Genomic DNA, 27317 nt, shown 5'->3' on the forward strand with positions numbered 1-27317 from the left:
AGACTGTGAAGAGGCACTGGCTGGCAAAAGAATGGTGAAAATGAGCACTGAGTTCCATTTCAGGCACTGCCAAATGTTTGCATCACCTTTCAAATGGATACACTCATGACTAGTGCAAAAGAAGTTAAGCCTATGACTAAGTGATAGTAAGTAAACTGCCTGATTACGATGTGGTTTGGTCAATATGCTTGTACTAGTCAGGATAAGCTATGCTATGCTGCAGTAACAAATAAACCCTGAAATCGCAAGTGACTTTACTTGTTCTCTCAGGCAAAGTCTAGGTCTCTGTAGCTGCTGCATCTTTTCTGTGGCTTTGCTATCCTGACATATGTCAAGATTGCCACACCAAGGGAAGAAAGAAGCTGGAAGGCAGCTCAGAGTCTTTTGTTGCCTCACGTCAGAGGTGACATGTGGCACTCCAACTCAGATTCCATCAGTAGGACTAGGCTCATGATCCTGCTTACATGTAATAGAGCTGGTCAGAGTGGTTTTGCCAAGAACAGGAGAGGAAAATTAAAGATGTTTGGTAACACATACAACATTGTTTCTGCCACAAAGCTTGAAACTTTTTTAGGCTAAAACAATTGTAGATCCATTTTGGGACTGGTGGGCAATGCAAATCCGCCCAGCTGGTGGGAGAACTCAACATCGGGATCCTGTGACAGATGGGGTGGGAGCAGAGAACGGTGGCTCTTCACCCAGCTACCTGGAGAGAACTTCCTGGAACCTTGAACCCCAGTGTCCAGAATACCCTGAGCCTGAGAATCTCTGGGCTGAAGCCCCCCTGGAGATCTCGGGGTGCAGCCAAGGTTGGGGCCTGGTTCCCAACTGAGTGCCCAAAGCCAGTCAGAACCTGGTGGGCCTCTCGCCCACCCTCCCCACTTGAGGGCAGTGGCTTTCAGCCTGGGCCTGTGATGCGGAGGACACGCCTTTCCTCCTCCAGCTTCCCTCCTCTCAAGATCCCCGCCAACCTCTCCTGCTCTCTTCTGCTGGTCCTGAAAACCTGGAAGTCATGGCTTCACTGCAGGGCCTGCAAGGCGTGGGTCCTTCTGCTTTTATTTCAGTTCTGAGGGAGGCTGCAAAGCCATAGACCAGTGAGCCTCCATCCCAGGGTTTGCTAGAATATAGGGTTTTCCATACATGAAGGGCGCGGCGGCTCCTGTCTGAAAACTTGGCCCCTCCAGGATTGTCAGCTTGGACCCTACCCACGGGCAAACGTGCTAAATGGGCACAGAGTCGCTTCCTCCAGAGGCCCAAGGGCGCCAGCCTCAGGATCGCTGACACTGCTCTGTGGTTGTTCCGAATTCTGCCAGCAGAGAGCGCTATCTGCCAGCTCACATGAAGTGGGCAAAGGGTGGTTTCTCTCTAGCAGGTGGGTGGAGCAGTAGGGGCTGTCTGACTCTGAAAATTTTTCTGCTGCAATGAATCCTTTTCCCATGGTGGGAAGGTCAGCAGCTTTTAAGTCAAATGAGTAAAGGATTCCTCTTTTACACTCACCTTACAAGTAGTTATTTCATATCATGTTGTCCTCAATTGATTAGCAGATGTGTTCCTGAGAAGTTGCCCACATGTTAGATCATAAAGTGCACTCATTCGAAAAGGAAACTGTTATCTCTTGTAAAGCAAATGGTAGATTCTTAATTCAAATAACAGTTTACCTGCTCCAAGATATCAGATTCTTATAAGAAGAGTTTGGTGACAGGGATTCAACTCTACAGGCTACTTCTGAGGAAGTGGCCTCCCTTCTGGGGCCTAACCACAACAAGCAGGAAAGGGAATGGTGGCCCATGTGGGCCCCCTCCTCGTAGGTCCTAGGCACATGTGTTATCTCATCAATCCCCATGAGAAAAACAGCCGAGTCGGGGTTTTTACGGATGAGGTCTCCAAACCAGAGTGAGGCTGAAGAACACAGCTGAGGGGTGAAGACAGTAGGGCACTGCTGAGTGAAGCTGGAGCCATAGAGGAGGCCCTGGTGTCAGATCCTCAGTCTACCTGAATATATCAGGCATGCCCGTGGGTGCACCTGTGATCCTGGCTGACCGGAAAGTTGGAGGGGGGTCACAACATGGTGAATCCCTGTCAAGGGTACCCCTCCTCACTTTCTCACCAAAGAAAGAAAGAAGACTAACTGCCCCCCCCCCCAAATACCCACACACATGTGCCTCCTCAGTCCTATGGCCAATCATGCCTGTGGAATTCTTTCTCCTTTGCTAACTAGTTCACTTTCTTGCTGATGGCCACTGATTGATCACCCTCTCAGGCCAAAACGAAGGAAAGCAAAATGCCATTTAGGTTGGCTCACTTCTCGGTAGTCTGGAGGAAGGTACGGAAGTGTCCGGCTAGAAACCTCTCTTTGTGGAATGAAGTGGAATCGAAAAATCTTCTGACTGCAACTAAAAGTTCTTTTAAATCAGGACTTTTGGTGACCCCTGGTTGTCTTGTTTTCTATTATTATTATCTGTAAACTAGAGATAATACAAACTAGTTTACTAAGTACTCAGTGTGTGCTCATTTATTGAGTACTTTCACTTCAGTGCCCTAAAGCACTAACTCATGTATTCGTAGACAGTTACTTCCCTTTTACAGATAAGGAAATGGAAACAGAAAGTGACTTACCCAAAGTCACACAGCTAGAAAGGAGAAAAGATAGGAATTAAATCCAGACTCTGTGTCTCTAGAGCCATCACTCTTAACTTCTACTGAGGGTTCCTAGTCACCCCCTCACCTAGGTACAGTGACACAAACTGCTTCTAGTTCTGATGCAGAAACAGCTTGTGCTGGGATATTTTCAAGATAGAGGGATACCGGTAACCAGCAGTTAGCGTAATGGCTATGTTGCTGGACTCCCACGTAGTCGACCATGGTTCGCGTCCCGGACCCGGTGGCTTAAAACTCATGCTGGGCACGTGTGCGTGCGTGCCCAAGATCCTGAGAGGAGAATGGAGGAGAAGGGATTGTGGTGTGGCCATCCCCCCTGGGGGGTGATTTCTCGCTTTCTGTCTCTCTGTCTCTCTCTGTCTGTCTGGCGAGTGCACACGCCCTGTAGCAAAAAAAAAAAAAAAAAAAAAGATAGAGGGATGCCTGGATCTACAGGAGGATTTAAATGTTCAGCCAGTTGAAAGATTTAAAATATTCTCATTATTCGTTCAGTAATCCATGCATAGTCTCTATAAATAAATCCACAGACTCTGAGAAGGTGAATGCTAGAGATTAGATTTTGACAATTGCTTGCTTTGTGCTCTATGTATATTTCTTTTTAAAATATTTTATTTTATTTTAATTTCTTTTATACATTTAATCACATACATCACTTAGCCTGTAAAGTGAGTGTTCCAACAGGAATACATTTCTCACCAGTCCAGTTGGAGATACTATTCATGTTTACATCAACAATGTCCCACAAATGTCTTTTGAAAGCGCAGTGAACCATATGATTTAAAAGAATCAAGTAGTGCATTTTTTTAAATTTTTGCTAAATGAATTACAGATTCTAGATATTTGTGCATTTAAAAAAAATTGCCAGAAGGCATGTGTGCTTGCCAGAGAGAGACAGAGAGAGAGAGAGAGAGAGAGAGAGAAGGAGAGAAGGAGCGGGAGAAACCACCCCCAGTAGGGTGTAATCACACTGCAATTCCTTCTCCATTTCTCCATCCTGTCAAGATTTCAGGCATGCCTTCACACAGACCTGGTGTGTTTTTTCAAGATACCAGGGGTTGGATTCGAACCACGCAGTTGGCCATGGGATTCAGCTTCCTTAACCACTAAGCCATAGGCCTGGCCTGACATATTTCTATTTTATATGTTGGGTTTCCATGTGCTATGTTGCTTTGGATAAGAGAGAGCATACTTTTACTTTCCCTGTGAGTTCAGTCCACTCTACATGCATTTACTGAGGGCCCCCTATATGCCAAGCACCATGCTGGGTGCATGAGATACAATAACCATGACCTTGATCATAGAAGACTTTATAGTACAGTGGGGTAGATGGAGACATACTTTCTTTTTTTAAATTTAATTTCATGTATTCATTCACTTATTTTTAATTTGACTAGAGAGAGACACAGAGAGAGAGAGGGAACATGAGAAAGCAAGCCACCAGGTCCAGGACTTGAACCGCAGTCAGCCATGTAGGAGTGTCCAGCGCCCTAACCACAAGGCCACCTACTGGCCCCGATGGAGGTATACTTTCAATTGAATGAGATAGATGAGATGACATATGTGTGCACACGTTGCTATGAGAGGGCAGAAGGGGGGCTCTTTGCTTGCACTGCAGCAGTCATAGAAAACTTTCTGGAGAAGGTGTTGTTTTGAGCTAAAATTTGAAGGACTAACCAGAGTAAGAAGGTGGGGAGGGAATGTCGAGAAGAGGGGACTCAAGTGTGGAGCCACCAAGGTCACATTAGGAACTGCTAGTCCTTCTGCATCCCTGGGCTAGGCTCAGGGGTGAAGGGAGGAGTTCCAGGCCCAGAGCCTTCTGACATGTGAGGCCACAGGTGGTTGGAGGCTATCCCCCATGCTTTTCATGCGGCAGAACGACATGGAAAGACCCGCCTACTACCAAAAGTATTCCTGAGGCAGTATATGGGGAGGTTCAGGGGGACTAGAAATAGAGGCATGGCCCTGACCCAGTTCTGAGGCCATTTTAAGAGCCTAAGATGATGTGGGCTGGGTCAAGAACACTCAGCGTGGGGCTGTCCCTGTAGCACAGTGCTTGGGCACCGTGCAGAGGGAGTCAGATCTGACATGGCCTACCAGGGTTTGAGTCCTAGTCCTGGAGACTTAGAAAACATGCGTGGCACACGTCCCAGTACCATAGAGAGATGGAGAATCGGAGGACTAAGGTTTGCAGTGTGAGCAGAATAGCTCCACATTTCATGCCTGGAGAGCCAGAATAAGGGCTGCAGCAGAGATGGCACCTTGGATCCAGGGGAGGAGTGAGGAAGGGAGATGATGAGTTATTGTTTAGGCTGATGAGGATGAAGATGGCAGGTTAGAGAGACACACACAGAGACAGAGATACACACAAAGAGAAGCCAGGACTGGAGGCAGAGAAGAATAAACACAATACAGATTTTGGAAACAACTACAAGAATGTATGAGGGTGCCACAGGAGAGCACGCAGAATGAGAGCTGTGGGCCTGGGACAGAGTCCATGACGGAGAGATAGAGGAGGGGGAGGAAGAGGAGGAGCATTAGCCTCATGATCTGAGGAGGGCAAAAGGAAGAGGCGAGCAGAGAGACAGGAGCATGTGGAGAGAGACGTGCTGGGAAGCTGCAGAGGAAGAGAGGGATAAACGAGCACCTCTGATCTCTGTGGGGTCAGGAAGTTGGGGCCTGAGAAACAAACGTGGTAATTATTGTCACTTGTAAAATTGTTGTCACTTGTAAAATTATTGTGCCTCCCAGATGTAAGCAGAGACAGTACATCTGGGAGTTCAAAAAAGGAAAGAAAGAGGGAGAGAGGGAAGAAGAAAGGGAGAAGGAAAGAAAGAAAAGTTGCAGTAAAGCATTCATTGAAACTTCAGTAATTTGGAAGCATGTGATTGCTCAAATGGGCTCTGACCAATTTTAACCTTCACAGAGGCAACAGCGAAGGGTCTAAAGAATAAATAAAAGAGGAGAGGTGGGCTGTAGGTGAAATTTCTAAAACACAGTGTTCATCTGGTGTTCGCATAAGTCAGCTTTGACCAGGATCCCAAACAGACCCTAAGTGAAAGGCCTGACAGTGGCCAAGCCTGGGGGGGGGGGGCACTGTAGCCAAGAAGCGATACATGCAAAAGTAGGCAGAGTACTCTGGGTTTCCATTCAGTAAGCTATTGCTGAGGCTTTGCCAGCTCTTGTGCACTTACGGACTAAAAGTTGAGATCAGAGCTGGCTCCATGGTGCAGGAGGTCCGGCACTGTGCTAGAGGAAGCCAGATCCCACACAGACATCCAGGGTTCCAGTCCTGGACCTGAAAGCTTAAAAAACATACTGGACATGCATACCTGAGTGTACCCAGAATCTCGAGAAAATGGAGATTAAGAGGAAACGGGACTGCTATGTTATGAGGCCCCATTGGGGGTGCTTTCTCTCACGCACGTGCTCACATGAATGTGTACATGACCTCTGGCATTAAAAAACCAAACTAAACCAAACCAAACTGAAGACACAGTAATCAATCTTATTATTGGAGTGTTGGGAAAGTCAGGATGCATTTTGGCATAGAAAAATACGTCATGACTTTCCTGACGACCTAATACAACCTAATACATGACCTGGGGAAGCTTATCCCTCAAGAGATGAGGACTTGCTCAATAAAAGAAAATGGAAGACACCTTCCCTGGCTGTGTGCCCACCCCGTGCAGGGAATCATGAGGAGGAAAGGAGCTGGGAGGCTCTTCCCAGCAGTAGCACTGGAGCTGGGCCTTAGAGGGGGCTGTGGCGAAGAAGCACTTACCAGGGTAATGGGACCATTTCATGTTCTGGGTCAGTTTACGGATGAGAACCAATTGGCCGGTGATGGCTGTCAAGGCATGTCTTCCTGTCATGGACGCTGAGAAGGGACAGGATTGGGAGAGAGGCCAAAAACAAGTAAACAAAGATAAATATGCAAAGAAGGATGAGGAGGAAGAAAAGGAGAAGAAGCTAGAAAGAGGCACTAGTGTGGAGTGGGTGTGGGGCTAGGCGAGCCCATACCTGCTAGACACAGGCAGCATCCCTCCCTTCACGGCCTGGAGGGCATCATGACATCCCAGCCCAGGCCAGTGGCCATACTCATAACAGTGACCACGGCGTCACGGGATATTCTGAAATGCCCTTCTTGACTTCTAACATGGAGACGTCCTAGTTATTGGTGTCCCGGGAAGTCATGACATGAGTTTTGGCATAGAAAAATACGTCATGACTTTCCTGACGACCTAATACAACCTAATACATGACCTGGGGAAGCTTATCCCTCAAGAGATGAGGACTTGCTCAATAAAAGAAAATGGAAGACACCTTCCCTGGCTGTGTGCCCACCCCGTGCAGGGAATCATGAGGAGGAAAGGAGCTGGGAGGCTCTTCCCAGCAGTAGCACTGGAGCTGGGCCTTAGAGGGGGCTGTGGCGAAGAAGCACTTACCAGGGTAATGGGACCATTTCATGTTCTGGGTCAGTTTACGGATGAGAACCAATTGGCCGGTGATGGCTGTCAAGGCATGTCTTCCTGTCATGCACGCTGAGAAGGGACAGGATTGGGAGAGAGGCCAAAAACAAGTAAACAAAGATAAATATGCAAAGAAGGATGAGGAGGAAGAAAAGGAGAAGAAGCTAGAAAGAGGCACTAGTGTGGAGTGGGTGTGGGGCTAGGCGAGCCCATACCTGCTAGACACAGGCAGCATCCCTCCCTTCACGGCCTGGAGGGCATCATGACATCCCAGCCCAGGCCAGTGGCCATACTCATAACAGTGACCACAAGTCAAGGTAAGATTTTCTTTGTCAAGATGCATAATGCATTTGAAAAGATTCCCATTGAAAACAGTTGCAATAAAAGGTTTCAGAGCTTAGAGAATGAGCCCGCCGTTATGCAGCCTTCCCTCTGCAAACCGAGGTGCATTCCCCAGCCACACAAAGAACATAGACTGTTCTCATCCCCGTCAAGTACTTTCAGAGCACCCATTCACTCACAAACGGTTGATATCCTCTTTACAAATCATGTTATCCATGTTAACAAGATTCCCCCAAGGACTTCTGCCAGGCAAGACCTTGTTAGCTGGTTTCCATCAGTACTTGAAATCATAAAGCTGCATTAAAAAAACATCACTTGCTAACAAAAAAAACCTGTTAACTCTGTAAGCTGGCTCTGGCCCCCTAAAGACTGAATTCCTGAGCACATTTCAAGTCATTTCAAAGGTCACCTTGGGAACAGCCACCTGCTGACATCCTGTAATGGAGGGCTGAGTGTTTTGGGGGGACAGTGCTTGGATACTGGACTGTTACTCTGAGCCCCAGCTCCCCCTGACGGGGAGAAAATGATGGTTTGAAACTTGGTCTCCTAATTCTGAGTCCACAGGTCACTAGATTACATGTGCCCTAAATGTCCCCTCTATTGCTGGGTAAGATATAAAACCAAATAGTAGGAGGCACATTGCCCTGGTGTCCAGGGCCCTGATGGAGAAGGTGCTGAGAGGATGGGACAGTGCCCTCACGACGTAGTAGCTTTTCTCAACCATGCTTGCAGGCCCTGCAGGATGAGGGAGCAGACGGGTGGGACTCTGGATAAGAGCAGGTATAATTTCACGACTTTCTTCATACACTACTCTTCTTCATGAGATTTTTTAATTTGAATTAAGAGGCCCATAGACAAATATAGATTGAACCCAGGCACAGAAATAGTGAGGACCAAGCTGAAGGCCTGGGAAGGCCTATTCAGAGCAAATCACAAAGGGAGGGGATTCTAGAGTCTAAGAAATGAGACACTGAGAATGATGTTCCAAGCAAAGATGAGAAAGTAAAGAAAAATATGAGAAAGTCAGATAGATGGGATGCAGCAGGAAGTGAGGATATGTTACCAGATACAGAGTCGATCAAAAATGGTGGGCCCAGTGGGAAGTGGGGATATATTAACAGGGATATAACTTATCAAAGATAGGAAGTAAATATTCAGTTCTAGGAGGCTTTGGAGAAACCCATAGTCAGTTCCTGATTTCTGCCTACTATTTATTATTTTTTAAAATATAGCTTTATTGAGATATCATTCACATACCATACAATTCACCCATTTTAAAGTGTACAATTCAAAGTTTATAAAAGCATATTCACAGAGTTGTACAACCATCACCACAATCAATTTTAGAACATCTTTATCACCTACTTGGAGTTTTTGACTCTACAAAGTAGATACTGGAGAAAGAGCAACCTAGAAGATGAAAGCATTATAAGGTAGGAATCCAGAGAAAGTGAGAGGAGCCAGGACTCAAGTCTGAAGGTAGAAGACTGCAAAAAGATCTGGTCCTTAAGTTGGGAACTACTAAAACAAAATTTGGCTCTTGCTTCCACTAAAGATAAACAAAACATGGGGCTCCATCACAGCAAAAAGGATTTAAGTAAAAATAATAATAATAAGGGGAAATAAAGCCAAACAACTTCCTGGCAATGTTTATAAATTCCCAGGTCAAGCTTCCCCTGGAAAGAAGACCAGCAAACAGTTGTGGGGTGACTTCTGAAGGATGGTGTTGGTAAAATGATGGGGCATCCCACCAGGACTGGTGGAGTGCCTCCCCTTTTGGCGAGGTGGGGTTGTCCTGCTATACTCTGTTTACAAGGGAGATGCTTCATTCACGCTGTATGAATGACAGTCTTTTGGATGGGTGAATGGTGGAACCAAGAAATAGTTTCCTGGTCATATCAACCTCATGGGAGTGAACTAGAAACTATAAGCGGAGGGTCAGAGACCACAGCTACAGAGCCCTCTTCCTGATTATTTCTTGTTTGCGTTCATTCCTCAAGGGCATTTTTTTTCTTTTTTAGAATTATTTTATTTAATTTATATTTATTTATTTAATATATATATATATATTTATTTATTTAAATTTGACCAGGGAGGGACAGAGTGAGAGGAGACAGAGGAGAGAGACAGAGAAAGAGAAAGTGAGAAACCAAGTCGTCAGGTCTAAGACTTGAACTGCAGTTGGCCATGTGGGAGTCCAGCGCCCTTAACCACCATGCCACCTGCCAGCCCCTCCTCAAAAACTTTTTGAGCCTCTGCTGTGGGTCATATGTTAGGCCCTAAAGATGAAGCAGTGGTTCTGGATCAGGGTGGACTTTGTCCCCCAGAGGACACTTAAGGTCTGGAGATAGTTTTGTCATCTTCTGGGAAGGCCCCCCAGACACTACTAACCATCCTACAATTCATAGGACAGTTCCCCACAATAAAGAATCATCCAGCCCCAAATGTCGATAGGACTGAGGTCAAGAAACCTTGAGAATGAAAAAAAGAAAATTCAGTTCCTGTTTTCAAAGAATTCAGTCTGTTCGTTGTGGTCTTTTCTAATGTGGCTTGAAATATATCCTAATGAACATTTCTGCATGGAAGAAAATCTTCAAGTTCCTTATTTGAAACCACCATAAATAAAACCATATTCCCAATTCCCTTCGGAACCCATAGCATGGTGCTACTAATGTAATAAGGCTTCATTACATTCCTACTAATTCTCTGACTTACTAGACCCTGCTTAAAAAATGGCTTAGTAGGGGAGGTCTGTTTCTAGGTGACCTTTGTCATCTTTATCAGCGGAGTGAGTCTACAGTTTTATCTGAGTGTAGAATACAATCAGACAGACAATAACGTATCAGTTGAGTTAATACAGTAAAGCTCAACAGTTCATCTCCTTGAACTTGGACTTGTTCACAGTCTCGGCAGGGTGGAGCTAAAATCTCACTTTCCTTGGAAATCCTCTGGTCTACTAACAGTTGCAGGTGGGTTGTTTGCAATATTTTGGAACTAATTCATGCACTCACATATACTACTTCCTATAAAATGAACTAATGTGTTAATTAAAACAAATCATCGGTTTATTAAAATGGTACCCTATGGACCTCAGCTCTACCCTATTTTGTCTCACTGAGGTGGGAGGTCAGTTATTTGACCTGGTGGTAGTGAGCCATGGTGGAAAACTGCCTTTTTTATTTCATGAGGAGTAAAGTCTGCCAGAATGACCTCTAATGCTTTTTTCCCTGCTGTTAAAAGTTTTCAGCTTAGCAGCTTTTGAGTGTGGCTTTTAGAGGCTTGACATCCCCACCCTTCAGCTTGAAATCTCCCCTTTATGATTGTGCCAAGTGCTCTGGGCACTCCAGTTAACTGGGACAGTCTTGAAAATAATTGAAAACAATCTGTAATTCAGACTCTTCACTAATTCATACTGGGGTTTGGCCCCAATTCCTGTGGGTTCACTGGGATTCAGACTCACTATTGAAGAATATCACAAAGTACATATTTTTTTGAGTTCTTGATGTTTAAAATTGAAAGCAGAAAATGCTTCTGAGCCTCAATTTCCTCACTTGTAAAATGGAATCTAAATCCTTTCCTGCTCTGTTTTATTAATTATGTTATTTATGAAGATAATGAGTATATGAAATACTCTCTCAGTAATTGGTTACCTTCTCTCTCTCTCTCTCTTCCCCTCCCTCTTCTCTCCTCTCTTTCCATGTTTCTTTTTATTTGAAGTTTTGACCATTACAGACATTTTTGTTTCCATGCTAAAAGTGTGAGTTTTGTTTCTAAACAAATCTTTGTCCTCACTTTAGAATTTTTTATTCTTTGTTAATATTTTCCTTGACCAGGACAGGAACTGTATTCTCTTTAAATCTTTCTTTGAATTTCCTTGACCTGAACAGGAACTGTATTCTCTTTAAATCTTTCTTTTTCCTCTCTCTAGAAAACTAGTTTTCACTATACCAGAAGGATCCCTTCCATCAACTATGGATCTTCAAGACTTGTACATTTTTTTTAAATCTTTTCTAAACTGAAGTCAACTAAAGCCAATTTTGAGATGTATGAGCAAATTTCAACATTCCTGGGAATAACCACATTTCCTAAAAGACCCTGAAAGGCTGATCTTTAGGCAGATTGGCACAAACATCTTGAGAAGAGACAGAAAATTAAGTCATGAGAAAAAGCTCAATGCAAACACTGCATCCAACACCTATAGCAAATCAACTGGAGATGGTATGAGGGGTGAGGAGTTGGCCAAATCAAACAGAAAAAAGATGGCGCATGAGTGTGTGCACCACCACCATGTGACTCACCATGGGATCACATGCCTTAGACCAGGGACCACAGTTCCAGTGATAGTTCCTAAGGGTATGTGTGAAAGGCTGCCAACTTCTAAGGGGAAAGGGCATGGAACTGAGCCTCCAGGGCACTCCATGCTCACTCTGTCCACAGCAATAGGCACTTTCCCTTCTCCTTATTCCCTGGCCTGTCTGTAGCTAAGTGGACTGGATTCCAATTTTCACGAAAGTCTATGAAGTGGGCCAGGCAGAGGGTGTTGCTGCCCCAGTAATGCAACCTGGTCCCCATTCAACAATGTGTGAAGCCTCCACAGATCTCAATGGGCATATCTCCCATTGCTATAGTCAGTCCCCAAAAACTAGCCTCTCCCTCAAAGGCCCCAGATGAATGGCAAAGAATTTAAGTGGGCATGGCTGGCTGGGTGAGGGGCCTGCTCCAGGAATTCATCCTGGGACTGGGGGTTGGCTGGGAAGCCAGCCTTTCTCACCCAACTAGAGCCACCATCTGAAGAGGAAAGGGCATCCCAGATACAACAAAGAGAAATTGCGACTTAAGGTTTGTAAGTGAATTGCAGGCTACAGTTGCCTTCCTCACTACCTGTATGCCATTCAGCTTCTAGCACTTGCTTTTAAAGGGCAGGCTGTGAGTTTTGTTCTGCCGAAGCAGGCTAGCAGCCTCATGGGCCGACAGGCTGGTGCAGGAAGCCTGTCCAGGGCTGCAGAAGCAGCTGTGAGCATGGGAAGAGGAGCCATCAGGCAAATGGGAAACGCCAGCCCCTAGGTGCATTTGTGTTTTATTGGAAACTAGAATGCACGTGCCATGCTCAGGAGACATGGCCGGAAGCCCATATTGGGTAAAAAATGGAAAGGCTGTGCCATGGAGAAGCTGAAAGGCTGGAGTCTGGGTGGATGCTGTGGCCTGAGACTAGCCTGATAAGAAACAGGTATTGGGTTACACTATGAAAAAGAAATTTTAACAACCCAGGAAAAGAGCAAGAGAAAGAAAAACCACTCTGCGTGTATTGATACAGAACCAGCTAAAACTATAACTCTATACACAAAGGGCTTGGTAATAAAAGAACAGCCTCGCAACTGCTTTTCCTCCTGCTCATGTTCACAGTAACAGCTGGATACATACTAATTGCAAGAAGTGAAAGAAAGAGCTTTAAGTTTAAAAGCAGGCATGTAATAATCAGTCTCTCGCCAGCACAGTTTCAGACACAAGTGTGATGTGCCACGTGGCAGGTTTATTTTAAACGTACACTCACAGTTTCTCATTTGTGTGGGTGGCTTTATGCTGTCAGGGAAGAGCAGCACGCTGTTGTCTCCTTCCAGGTGTGACACTTCTGTCCATCAAGAACTGGCTTACCCTGGGGCTTCTCAGCCTCCGTACAAGGTCATGTGCATTGTAGGGTATTTGACAGCATCCATGGACAGCACCCAGTAGATGCCAGTAGCATCCCCTCTCTCCAAGTTTTTGACAACCCATAGTGTCTGCAGGCATTGTCAGGCGTCCCCTGGGGCACATAGTCCTACCCATTTGAGAACCACTGGGCTAACATGACAAGGAATGACCTTCTCTTCCCTCCCCAGCCTCACCCCCAAAGATCCTTACCTAAGGCTGGGAAATTTCATGAGGCATCTCCTAATCCACTGGCAACTCATTTTCCTCTCTGTCTGAGTAGCCTGCAGGAATACTTTTGCAAGATTTTCAATCATCAAGAACAATGCTCTTATTGCCCTTGAAAAGAAGGCACTTTCCAGCTCAGCTCTGGGGTGAGAGAAGAAGCAGGTTACTGTTTCTTTTCTAGACATGTGTCTATTTTAGTCTATGGAAGGACCAGGGACAGAATTCTACACACCCAGGAAGTATGTGAACTGGAAGCCTCAGGTACTTGAAGCCTCAGGTACTGCCTCCTCTCTTAGCCACATTTAAAAACAAAACTGAAGCCTAGAAAGGGAAGTGACTTGCTCAAGGTCATACATACTCCTAATCCTCTTTCATGGGTGGGGCATAAGGCAATATTTCTCAATATGCCTGGAGAGTTTAGTCTGTAAATACAGATAACTCGTAGCTCTTCACGAACATGTGTTTTGGCTGAATCATGGCAGTTAAGGAATGAAAATCTTATAAATGACAGAATACTGCAACCAATTAGTGCAAACAAACATTTATTGTGAAATATTCATCCTACCCTTTATTAGGTATTACATCATCAAAGCACTTTGTGGCAATGAAAATAGCTTTTTTACCCCTCTGATTCACCCAATATTCCATTAAAGCTGCAAAAAATGTGCAATCTGCTTGAAAAATAGGTTGCTCTTATTTATTCATTTGTGAAAAGTCAAAAATTAAAAAAGAAAATGATACTAGCTTACAGGGCTCTAGAGCCAATTCCTCTTTCCACTTCCCAACTACTCCCCAAATAATTAACAAAGATAATTTGTTTTAAATGCCTTTTTATAAAACCAATGCACCTTTTCCCATATTATAATCATAAAAATTTTAAAAAGCCATGATTTACTTCCTTGGAAAAAAGGTGGCCAGCCGTTGTTTTTTGATGGGGAGCATGTGTATTTCTTGGGAGTTCACTTTCTTTAACTTTATGCTCCGGTTTTTGACGGGTTTCCTAAGGGGCTCTGGGTTTCCCATGGATTCTTCTCCTTGGCTGTTGATGTCGTAGCCCTGAAGCACTGAGTCTTCTCTTTTGAAGGAGAAGTTTTTGGTGGATACTCCCGAGAGGCCTTTGATCTTGCCACAGAAGATGGTAGGCACAGCGTCTTCAACGGAGACGATGACCTTGGCTGCCTGGGACTCGCTCACAATCTCAATGTTCTTTTCAGCCTTGACCTCACTGCCGGGGTGGCTGGGCTGGCTGAGCATCTCAGAGGCATTACTGCTGCTGGTGTGGCTATCCATCATGGATGAGGCCTCCTGGGGTGTGGCAGGGGCAAAGGGCATTTCCATGCCACCAGAAAGTTTCTCCATCACGGCATGACCTGGGCTGTCTGCTGACCCACTGCTGTCAAACAGTGTCTCTGGGGGAAGCTCCGATTTCCGGTGGGCTGCCAGTGACAGGTCCAAGGCTGCATCTTCCTGGAAAATTGGGGGGCTGACTTCACCAGCTTTGATCCAGGGCACTGACTTCATGGAGAGATCCAGGGCTTCATTCTCACTCCCCATCTTGATGACTGTGTGGCGGCTGAGCTGGAAGTAGTCCTTCGGCTGGAGGAGGTCAAAGGGTTTCAGTTCATCCTTTTCCAGAGGGGTCTGGGTGCCTTTAAAGGAGTGCAGGCTGAAGGAAGGTGGTGGCTTGGGGAAACTGGGGCTGAACTTGGATTCGGAGCTCTGAGGCACTGGGATGGGGATGGGAATGGGGACTGGCACAGGCAACGGGACGATCACAGGGTAGGGTACTAAGAGGGTGGCTGGTGGAACCAATGGGGACAAGGGAGAGTTAAAGGGCTGAGGGGGCACAGGGGCATAGCCAGGAGGAGGCTGACAGGGTGGGGGGCCAAGAGCACCCTGGGAGGGAAACAGATTCTGGAGCACAGCTTCAAATGGCAATGTGGGCTCCTGTGGCTGACTGGGGATCCTCAGGTCCAGGAGCTGGGGTTGGGCCTCAGGGGCCTCTGCTTCCTGGAAGAGGTTGTTGTGGATGGCACTGGAGGAGCACGGAGCCTCCTCCCTGGAAGAGGTTGTGGTGGATGGCACTGGAGGAGCACGGAGCCTCCTGTGGCAGGACCAGAGGGGAGTTGAGGTGCTGAAAGACGTGCTGCTCCAGTACCACGGGCAGCTGCACAGGGCCCTGTGCGGTCATGACGTAGGTGGCATTGCCATTAGGGTTGAGCTCGGGTGCAGAGCTCCCCTCCACCTGCATGTGAATGGGCATCACCACTGGGCTCTCCCCGAGGCACAGGGGCTGCAGCACAGTGGCTGCCACCTTCAGAGCCATGCCGCTCTGGGACTCGGCAGGGGGGTTCAGAATGGAAGGGGCCGGCACAGTCACCAGGGCCTTCTTTACCAGGTCCGTGGAGTTGATGTTCCAGGCCTCGGTGGTGATCAGCTGGGCCATGCCATTCTCCAGTCTGTTATTGGCCAAAGCAGGAGGAGAGTCGGTCATGTCCATAGAGAGGTTCTGGGACTGCAGGTCGTCCATCATTCGGCTCTGATACCACTTGACCTACAACACAGAACACATGATGTGAATATTCCACAAGGGACTATGTGTAAGTGCTTTAAGAGCTCTGCCCATATCTCTGAAAACTTTCTGTATCTTCGTTAAGCAGGGAGCACAACCCTTCTCCCTCTGTGTATAGACACGTTACAGATCGTTTCTAATGCAGTATATATGAATATACTCATACGATCAGCTGTGCGTAGAGAGCCCCAATCTAACAGAAGATTAAGCCGTAAACACAGATGACAGCATCACTAAATAGCCAAGTGAGGTTAAACAGGGTATTTTCAAGCCTAATACTCAGCTTACACGTTCAACCTTCAACAAAAACAAAGTTTTGCTCCATGTTGCTATGTTAGACAGTTAAGACATGCAAAGATTGAACTTGTTGGAATTCAAATAAGCAGTAAAGACTTTCCTTTAAGGAAGAATAGAAAGCCTTGTAGCATTTCGAATCATCTATGAATATGGAAGGAATGATTTATAAAACTCTGTAGCAATAATTGTGGAATAATGGTTAGGTTACAGGAATCTTTGGAAAGCATTTTAAAAACTGAGTGCAATATTTTTTCCCCAAGGAGGTTTGACTGAAGAACAGAGCATTTGCAAAAGTGTCATTACAGCTGTCTCACTATCTTCCTGCGACAAATGGCATCCCCTTTCCTCCCAATAACAAGAAAACCCACCCCCTGGAGCAATGTGAAGATGGGATGGCTTGCATCAATGGCCACTGGGTTCAGCGTCACTTTCCCAATCATCTCACCTGTCCAACCTGTGACCTCCCCTAACATCTAGCTGCCAAGAGGCCAAGGAGACTCTGACGAGTCTAGGGTTGGGGAAATGGAACACTTGTTGGAAACAGAAATCCTCCAAGGTGAGACAGGCTTTCCTGATAGCCTCGGTACCTCCTGCAGACCTTTGGCTACCTCCCGAGGGGCTAACGGAGTCCAGTGCGTGAGCTTCCTGGAGGAAGCAGGGCTGCAGCTGCGATATGGCTCTCCATGGAAACGCGTCCATATTTAGCCTCGTTACCATGGAGAAGGCAGGCACCATGTCTAACTCAGGGATCTGTGCAGCCCTGAAGTCTGGTAGGGCTCAATAATAATTCAATAATCCTCAGTTTTGCTGGGCAGGCCTTGGGCAACTCAGATTCTTGACCTCACCTATCCCAGCCATCTAGCCTTAGTCTCATTCTCATTCTGCTGTCCTCACTCCCAAATTCACCAACACAACCTCCCAAACAAGAAAGAGAGGTGGCCCAGCACACCATGGGGTTGGAAATAAACAAGTCTCACTACAGGAAGGCAGCTTTAACAAATGACTCCATGGTATTTCCAGGTGATCAAAATATATCAAATGCACAGAACAAGAAGTTTCTCTTAGGCAGAAGGAGGAGGGGAGAGGGGGAAAGATGCAGTGCAAGCAACTTTGGGGAGGATGACTGATGGGCCATACCCTTGGCAGGTACCTCTGAAAGAAGGCTCCAGAGCCTATCTCCCTATGGATAGTGTGCCCTCTGGAAACCACAAGGTAACTCAGCGTGCTGGCTTCTAATCCCCTCTGGGCAGAGTTGGGAGGCAGCCTATGTCCAGAGACACTGAGAGAGCTTGGCCCAGCTGAAAGGCCTCAGGAAGTGTTCTTCACAAGATGAGTGCTCCCTGATTCAGCCTCCAATACATCATTCATTCATACATGCACTCATTCACTCATTCATTTGTTCAACCAGTTAATTTGCTGAGGGCTCACTGCATGCCTGTACTTTGCTGAGGACTGGAGATGCCATCATAAAAGAAACAGATAAATTCCCTGCTTTCATGGAGATTAGTCTAGTGGAGGCACACGTCTTTGGCCAGAGATTTACTAGGACAAGAAGGCAACAGAGTTAGGTCAGGAGAGGCATCAACATCAGCAGGATGAATCTTCGCTGGCTACTTGCAAATAGCCCTGTGAAGGCTCTGAGAACCTAAGACTTCCTCAAGGAGGGTTCAGCCTGTCCCCCATTGTTATAAGAACTCTTGTGGAGGGACAAGAAAAGGCTGAGGGAAGCTGAGATGGAACTGCTGAGGACAAGGACAGCAACAGCAGCCACAGTCAGAGGAGGCACACATGAACGCCGATCCATGATGGATTCTGATGATGAATGGTAACTCAGCAGAGAACACCAAGACACATTCTGTGCCACCTCTGGGCTTCCTGTAGAATTCCTAGACTCAGTCCAGCTGAGACTGCTTTCTCATAGTGCCATCTGTCTACCCTTCCAGAAATGGTGGCTTCCCTCCCTCCCTGGCCGTTCAAGCCCTTCCCAAGAGAAAGAAGGCAAACTTTTAGATGCCTCCTCTAACCCCTCCACACACGTACCTTCAGCTCATTGCCTGTGAACTCTCACTTCCCTCCCTGCCTGGCTCTGCCTGAGGCCTGCTACCTCCTCCAGAACTTTCTGCTCAGAGTGTGAGGTAGAGACCTTGCTGGGCTGGATGCCTCTCACAGGTTCCATCACCTCCCACTGAGTGCTTACCATGAGGCAGACCCTCTGCAGGGAACTTCCCAAGCGTTAACTCATTTAACCTCAGAACACCCCATCAGAGGGGTCTTATCCTGTAAGTATGCCTGCTTCATTCCTGGGAGAACTGATTCCACAAGGAGTTTAAATAACGACCTTAAGGGTACAATGAGGCTGGGATTCGAGTTCAGGGCCAATCCCAGGCTCCCTTTCGCCTGCAGGAGCTGGGAGGGCCACACTTCTCCCTGCGTTTCACTTAATTGCAAGAGAGCATCCTCACAGCCTCCCCTTCACCACAAGTGTGTGCACCTGCATCGGCATGCAAGAAAGAGCACTTGAGCGTAAGATGCTTTTGAAGTGGAGGCCAGGTCCTTTCCAGCAGACGAATGAACTACTGTTCACTCTTTTCTCTCTACTAGGGTTCTCCTCTGTGCCCCTTGTCACTGAAGTTCCTGTTCTTGAGGAGCGCAACCTGAAGTGGCTATGGTTCTGTTACTAGGGGCTAGAAGGAGTTTCCATCCTCTCGGCCTGCCCCCAGGTACTCACCCATCCCCAGCTTGCCTTCCTGAAATGAACATCACATGGGTGGGAGCGCACCTAGGCATCCATGAGTTACAGGGAGGCCTTCAGGTGCCCTGTTGGGGCCCCAAGTCACTGGGGTCAGACAGGATGCAGGTCAGGCCAGGATATAGTGGAGGGGAGCAGTAGGCAGTATCTCCGGGACAAAGGAGAAGGAAGGCCCTGACCAAACCTCACAACAGCTCTGGAAAATAGGCCCATGAGCACCCCAGCCCCTTCCCTGGAGAGTCACAGGCCCACTGACACAGGCATTTTCTTCTACCCTGTCCCCCCAGATATGGTACCGGCCCCAAAGGTGCGTAGGCGAAGGAAACGTGAACTCTGCCCTGTCATGCACTCTTCTACCTCCCAGAGAAGCCCTTCCCCTTTGTCTCTGCACCACGTCCCCCATGCAACCTGCCAGCAGGTATCGCCTCCATCTCAGGGCCAGCAGCTGGGGCAGTGCAGGCACACCTGGTGCGAGCATATAGGGCCAGTACTGGAAGTCCCAGCAGTGCTCTGAGAATAAAACTAGCTCATGAATTGAAGGTTCACAGGGCAAGTCTCTGTCCCTGAGGACAAGCCAAGAAGCCAGATAATGACTGCAGAGAAGCTAGAGGCCATCCTCCCCAGTCAGCCAAGCTACTGACTAGCATGGGCAGAGGGGGGACCAGGAACCTCTGTAAATCAAGAAGCATCATAAGAGCCACTGACTAATAGAGTGGAGGAGGCATGACTTTCTTCAGAGGTGACAGGGAATGTTTTGGGTGGGTTTTGCAAAACACAAGTTTTAAATGGTCTCCCATCCATTCCCCCTGCACCCACTATTTATTACTGGGTGTGAGTTGGAGGTAGTAAACAATGGCAGTGTGGCCGGGCAGGAAGTAAAAAATCTGGATTTGCAGCTCACTGGAGACCCATACTCTCTTGGCCCTTGGCCAGTTGCCAGATCCTGGCCCCAGTATAGCCAGTGAGCCCCTCTCCACCCGCCAGACAGAGACTGAGAAAAAGCCTCAGGGCCCAGAGCAGATAGAGAGGCAGGGAGGAAATGTGTGGGACTCGGAGTTGGGCTTGGAGGTCTGTGGGACCGCATAAGTGTTATCTAAACCCCTGGTCTAATTCTCACAAAGACCTAATTATACCAGAGGCCCGGTCTGCCACTCAGTCTGGAGCCCTCTCTGCCCTCTGCCTTCACCCAGACAACTCCTGCTCACCTATCAGGCTTTGGAGGCTCAGCCCAAGTAACTTCCTCTGAGCTCTTCCCTCCACCCTCACTGAGATCCCACAGGACCTTGACCAGTCCCGACCCTGTCACCCCATGCTGGATTGCCCATTTACTTATTTCTCAGAGAGCATGGCACTGCCTCCTTCCTCATCCCTGGCACCATACCTGGTGAATGGTGGGTACTCAGGAAACATTTCTGGATGAGTTGGTGCCTAAGCTAATATCTAAGCCCCCCTGAGCCTGGCATGCTCATCCTCACCCTGTTTTCACAGGCCCACCTTTTAGAGGCGAGAGACTCCAAGACAATACATGTGAATGCCCTTCGTGGACAATGAAGAGCCCCATGGGTGGGATGCAAATGAACGCATCCTGTGTTTCTCTGAAACCCCCAGAAAAACAGAATCAAAGTGGTTGCTTTCTTCCAAGGAGTGATGCTGGTGGGCCCAGCTCTCATGGTCAGGCATTGACCCGCCCCACACCTGTGCCTCCCAGATGCCCACATAGGCCATGCCTGCCTCTTGGGCCTCTTCTTCATACTTTGTACAAAGCAGCTATTTCAGCCCTTAGGCTTCTGTACATTTTGATGTTTTAATAGTGAGGACTCATTTATGGCTTAATTTAAAAAGCAAAACACTTACCACCCAGACAATTTAGACTACTCTCCAGATTCTAAAGCCCAGCTTGGATTTCCTGGTTGTGGTATTTAATATTGTCTAAGTCAGGTGCACAAGTGAACACATACACACACACACACACACTCACAAATAAATACCCTCACTCCTTATGCCCCACTGCAGGTTATCCTGATGCCACTCTGTACCCGTGAAGGCCCTGTGTCAAATCAAATCAAATGGAAAGAAGCGCAGAATGTGGCTAAGAACCCCGTGCTGATGTAGAACACAGTCCCTGAAAACACCTCAGGCCAAGTCTGGTTTCTGAGCCAGGAATTTACACAAGAGCCCTGAGGCATGCTGGGAGCCCCTCTCAGAGATCCACATCACCTTCTAGACAGAAGTTTGATTTTGGTTTGTGAATTGAAAGAATTTGCACCATAGAAACAATTATAAAGGCAGCCAGTAGGCTCCTGGTTTCTAGTTCCAGGCACCCCAGAACAACATTTATGGCTTAATTTAAAAAGCAAAACACTTACCACCCAGACAATTTAGACTACTCTCCAGATTCTAAAGCCCAGCTTGGATTTCCTGGTTGTGGTATTTAATATTGTCTAAGTCAGGTGCACAAGTGAACACATACACACACACACACACACTCACAAATAAATACCCTCACTCCTTATGCCCCACTGCAGGTTATCCTGATGCCACTCTGTACCCGTGAAGGCCCTGTGTCAAATCAAATCAAATGGAAAGAAGCGCAGAATGTGGCTAAGAACCCCGTGCTGATGTAGAACACAGTCCCTGAAAACACCTCAGGCCAAGTCTGGTTTCTGAGCCAGGAATTTACACAAGAGCCCTGAGGCATGCTGGGAGCCCCTCTCAGAGATGCACATCACCTTCTAGACAGAAGTTTGATTTTGGTTTGTGAATTGAAAGAATTTGCACCATAGAAACAATTATAAAGGCAGCCAGTAGGCTCCTGGTTTCTAGTTCCAGGCACCCCAGAACAAATGCTTCAGGAATGGGTACCTCGGTATGGTGGGGAGGTGGAGAGGTGGGGAGGTAGGGAGGGTTTATCTTATGGCAACTGAAACCAGGGGTCATTGCTGCTTGAGGGTCCTGTTTGGCCCCTGAGATTACCTAAAGTGAGGTCAATGGGAAGGTATGCTCTGCTTTAGGGGAACCGACCTCAGAGATCTGGACCACATGGCAGATTCCACCCTCAGGATCATGAGACTCTGGTGAGGTCTATGAAAGCTCTTCCCCAGGCCTCTGTCCCAGTGTGTGTTTTCAGGAAGAGCCAAGGTCTCAGCCCTACTCCTGGGAATGAATCTCTTTCATACAAAACAGGTTGCAGATGTGACCTGCTCTCTTCCCACCAAAATAAGTTTTGTCTAGATTTTTCTATCAAAATAAGTTTCTTGGGACCAGCAGTTGGCATTATGGCTATGTTGCTGGACTCCCATGTAGTCTACCAGGACTAGTGGTTCAAGTACCGGACCCAGTGGCTTACCGGGTGCATGTGTGTGCGTGCCCAAGATCCCAAGAGGAGAATGGAGGAGAAGGGATTGCAGCATGGCCATCCCCCATGGGGGGGGATTTCTCACTTTCTGTCTCTCTGTTTCTCTCTCTGTCTTTTTGGTGAGTGCACGTGCCCTATAGCAAAAACCTCTCCAAAAAAAAAAAGTTTCTTCAAAATAAAAAACATCTTTGTTTTTATAGAGCATGTATGCAACTATCAATTATTTCTGGCCTAGATGGGGTTGTCTATGTCCTTGTTACTCAAAGAGGGATTCTCAGAGCAGCCCAATAGCACCAGGAACTTGCTAGAAAAGCAGAATCTCAGGCCACAGCCCAGACCCACTGAATCAGAATCTGCTTTTCAGTAAGATCCCAAGTGACTGTGTGCACACTGCAGTCTAAGAAGTGTTGGTCTATCAATGAGTCTCAAACTCATCTGTGCACTGAGATTGTCTGGGAGTTTTGAAAATACTAATGCCTGGCCCTGCTCCTATGACTCTGTTTTCATTGTTCTGGGATGCTGTCTGGCACTGGAGTTTTAAAAAATTCTCCAGGTAACTCTAATGTACAGTCCAGTTAGGAAGCCGTCATCTAAAGGCCAGAGCACAGACAGTGGGTCAGCCGACATTCTTCTTAGTGGTGATCTTCTTTCTTCACAGAAAAGACCAAAATTGTCAACATCCCAAACTCCCTCAACTCCCGTTGGCCCTCCCAGCATTTCCTCACTTGCCACCATGTCTCTCCCTCTTGCAAGGCTGACTTCCCAGAGGCTGCTGCTGCGAAGCCTGCCCCCTCCCCTCTGTACCTTATTAGGAGTCTATTTTCTACATTCAATCCAGTACTTAAACCTAACCCTCTATGTCTGACCTGCTTCTGCATAAAAATCACCAGACACTCACTATGAACCAAATGAGAAAAACCTAATTTTCATCCTTTAATACAATGTGGATGTGGTTTCACCATTCACAACCTAAGATGCACTAAATATCTAAGAAATAATTCCAACTGGGTGAAAAATGGGTTTTCTCTCCCTACAGGGTGTAATAATTGTCAATTACTTGCCCCAGTGATTAAATTTTCTGAGCTTTAAACATCAGCACAGGGCCTTTTTTACTAAGGTTATGAACATAATTACCACATGAATGTATTCCCAAATTTGTTAAAATATGAAGAATACACAAAACAGTCACCCACCTTATGGTCGATTGCCTTTTACATTCAGAGATCTACACAGCCCTTCAAAAAGAATATGACTATCCATATATGCTATGGAAATGAGTTCCCTGACACACTACTTAATTTGCTAACAGTGGTGGCCATGCAGATTACAACTGGGACTAACCTTCTTGAGGGTGAGGGCAGGTAAGTTCTGCCAGAGGACAGAATGAGAAGATAAGCTCTAAGCTGATATTCGTGAAATGAAAGAGGTGGGACCAAACATCATAAAATGGCCATCAACACCAGGGTGCTCCAGGGTCTTCCTTGAGAGAGGGACCATAAAACTTATTACTTATGTTTTAAGGTATTTTTTTAAACATTTTTTTTTCATAAGGTATTTGTGCTTGCTGGAAAGACACAGGGAAACAGAGGCCCACATCATAATTCCTTCTCCTCCATTCTCCTCTCAGGATTTTGGGCATGCACTCACATGCACCTGGCATGATTTTTAAGCTGCTGTGTCCGGGACTCAAACTGCAGTTGGCTATGTGAGAGTCCAGTGCCTTAACCACCACGTCACCTGCTGGATCAACCGTAAAATCTATTTTTGTTCATTGTATCACCTCACACTTTTTATTCCTATTTTTATAATTTATAATGCATGTAATAAATAAAGACATATATAGTCTATTAATCCAATAATATGTGTGTGCACATGTGTATGCATGTATGTGTGTGTGTGTTGAGGGGATGTTCAAAATGTTTTTTTTTTTTTTTCTGATAGGAGTGTAAGATGAAAATGTTGTATCTCAGCAGGAGAGATGAAGTTCTCAAGGCCCAGTGAGACCACCAAGACCTCTCTGCCTGAATGAGTCTTAAAATCATGAGCCCAGTTCACCCCTCTGGTTTTGCAAAGCAGGAAGCTGAGGCTCAAAGTCAAATGATTTACTCAAGTTCACACATCATAGAATACACTGACTCCCAGACCTATGCTCCTTCCTCAAAAGCACATGGCCTTACCCACTGCCTTCAGTTTAAAATTCAAGGGATGTTGAGGAGCACTTGAGTCACACGTCCTGGCTGTAGAGTCAGTGGAGTCAACCCACAGGGATTAGAACATCTCTACTGCAACCAGCACTTAACACCAAAGTCTGTATGAGAGTTTGAATCAATCATCAAATTGTCAAAAACAGTTTGATGGGTGGGAATCTTGATGAAAGAGAAGAAATATCACCTTGAGTTGGTGATACCTAATAGTCATTTAAATAAAAGTAAAAAAGGAAAGACACAGATGAGCTTTTCATGACTAAAAGAAAAGTATTTATACCCTGGAACTCAGTTTCATCTTCTATAACATGGGGTCCTGCCCTACTCTCATTCAGCTTCCCTCAAGTGATGGTGCCCTCAGGAAGGAGTCAAAGCTAGCCTTCCAGGAGTTGTGGGAGGAGGACTTGCTGTCGGCCCTGAAGGGTGGGCAGGTGTAGGCAATCAAGCAGAATTGGAGGGAGGAAGCCTGCAGATCACATACCTGGCCTTCCAAGCCTTCCCTGGGTTCTATCAGAGCACAGAAGGATCTGGAAGACTGCTCCACCTCTTTTCTTACCCTGGGAGAGAATGATAGATGTCTTTCCATTTATTATTTCATACTCCCACCTACCTTTAGTCTGTGCACACAAGCATCTATGGCAGCCCTTGGACCCTCAAAGGCCTGAATACAGAGCTGAAGTAGGGAACTGGACTTGTGTCTGTCCATTTGTTCCTTCTTTCAAACACCATCTGGGCACCTACTTTGTGCCAGACATACCTTTCCCAGTATTCCTTCTGCCCTGGTGCCACTATCCCCGTAGGCCTGTAGCTGTCTCGCCATGCTAAGTTCCCAAGGTATTAACCAAATCCACATTCTCTTAGGGTCACCTGTTTTAACAGGACTATTTCAAGGCCTACATTTCTCATATAGGCGAAAGAGTAAGTCTCTAAAGGGAGAACATTAGTTTCCAGGCAGCTATAGGGGCGATGTTAGTGTAAGAACCTCTCCAAGGTGGAGAACAAATATTTCTTTTCCAGAGAAGGCTGCCCCTGACAGACAAGAAAGTCTTAGTGGAGCTCTGTGGCAGGTGAGAGGCTACAGCAGTATCACAGGTGGAAGCCAGAAAGACTTGTGGTAGGTGGCAGGGACATTCAGGTGCAAAGCAGACTGTGAGAGTCAGCAAGTGTCTGTCTCTGTGTTCCACACCCAGAACTCCAAACACCTTCAGTGCTGGTGCCAGAATGATCACCTCCTGCAGGAGCAAAAGTCACATTTAAGGTCTTAGGCCAGAGTCTATCTTAATCAACTGTGGTTTTTAGAAGTTTTATTTTTGGCAACAACGACAACAACAAAACCTCTTAAGTTTGGAACAAAGAAAAGGAAAAAAAAAAACCTGCTTCTGGAAGAGAAAATACTTCTAATTAGATTGAGATACAAAGGTTAAATTTTTGTTCTGGGAAAAGGACTGTTTATAATCCTATGTCATTAGGAGGACATTTTCCAGAGACCAGTGTGCCAGAAATAGACCCTCTAAGGGGTCACTGGAAGGAAGGGGTGCAGATTTCTGAAGTACAAAGGACTGGAGTTCACATTTTCCCTTTTTCCTAATGCCTGTGAGCCCCTTCCCAACCACTGGCATGGAGACAGTGCCAGGCTCACACTGGGCACCGGGCCCCCTGTGAGTGTGGTTAGGAATACAAACTTTGACTCAGTTAGTCCTAGGTTCAAACTTTAGCTCTACCTAACTTGGCTAGCTTTGTGACCTTGAGCAACTTAATTCTAAACCTCAGTTTCTCTCTATGTAAAAGGGGATTTAAAAATAGACCTATCACATGGGGTAGATGTAATGATTAAAGGAGGGAATCTAAGTAAAGTGATTGGCACCACACCTGGCACAAGATGGGCGCTCAGTAAATCATGTCTCTCATCATGTCATCATCATCATCAGCATCATTGGCACCATCATCACAACATCATTGTCATCACTGTTGTCACCACCGTCATTGTCTTTATCTTTATCATACTCATTGTCATCGTCATCACCAACAGATTCACTAGTCTTATTTCCTTGGAGCATCTTGAGCAGCATCACAAATGCCCCCTTTGCATCTGAATGGGTTCATATATTCATACTCTGGTTTGTTCAAAGGTTTGTTTTAAAGTCAACCACCAGGGGTCCAGCAGGTGGCATGGAGGTTAAGGCAGTCAGATCCCATATGACCAACTCCACATTTCTAGTCCCAGACCCAGCAACTTGGGCCCATGCCAGGCGTGTGTACATGCATGACCAAAATCCCGAGAGGAGAATGGAGGAGAAGGAATTGTGGCATGACCATGGGGTAATTTTTCACTTTCTTTCTGTCTCTCTCCAGCTCTCTATGGCAAGTGAAAATACCCTATGACAAACATCTTTTTAAAGAAATGCAACTGCCAGGAACTGGCAAGACACCATAAAATTAGCCTTACACCTGATGATAAGGTTTCCAGGTTAGCCCACAAAAGCTACTTAACCCCCAACATAGAATATTGAACATTTGCAGTAAAAACACAAAACAAGGGACCAGCAATTAGCATAACGGATATGTCACTGGACTCCCATGGAGTCGACTGCGGTTCGAGTCCCGGACCCGGTGGCTTAAATTCACGCCGGGTGCATGTGAGTGCATGCCCAAGATCCTGAGAAGAGAATGGAGGAGAAGGGATTGCAGCGTGGCCATTCCCCCTAGGGGGTGATTTCTCGCTTTCTGTCTCTCTGTCTCTCTCTGTCTTTCTGGTGAG

The 27317-nt window shown here is 46.5% G+C and overlaps 1 protein-coding gene across 2 annotated transcripts in view; it reads right to left on the reverse strand.

Moving 5' to 3' along the window:
- Window positions 1–13895: 13895 nt before the first annotated feature.
- Window positions 13896–27317, reverse strand: part of RAI2 (retinoic acid induced 2) — a 64707-nt gene continuing 51285 nt past the window's right edge. For both annotated transcript variants that reach the window (XM_006157971.3, XM_014591383.2), the window contains exons 2-3: window positions 15484–15936; window positions 13896–15434 (exon numbers count right to left, since the gene is read on the reverse strand). In XM_006157971.3, coding sequence (XP_006158033.1) covers window positions 14274–15434; window positions 15484–15915 — 1593 coding nt within the window. In that variant the 5' untranslated portion in view covers window positions 15916–15936 and the 3' untranslated portion in view covers window positions 13896–14273. The remainder of the gene's footprint in view (window positions 15435–15483; window positions 15937–27317) is intronic.

This window comes from Tupaia chinensis, unplaced genomic scaffold (assembly GCF_000334495.1).
Source record: "Tupaia chinensis unplaced genomic scaffold, TupChi_1.0 Scaffold000567_1, whole genome shotgun sequence".
In the NCBI taxonomy this organism is placed as follows: domain Eukaryota; kingdom Metazoa; phylum Chordata; class Mammalia; order Scandentia; family Tupaiidae; genus Tupaia; species Tupaia belangeri.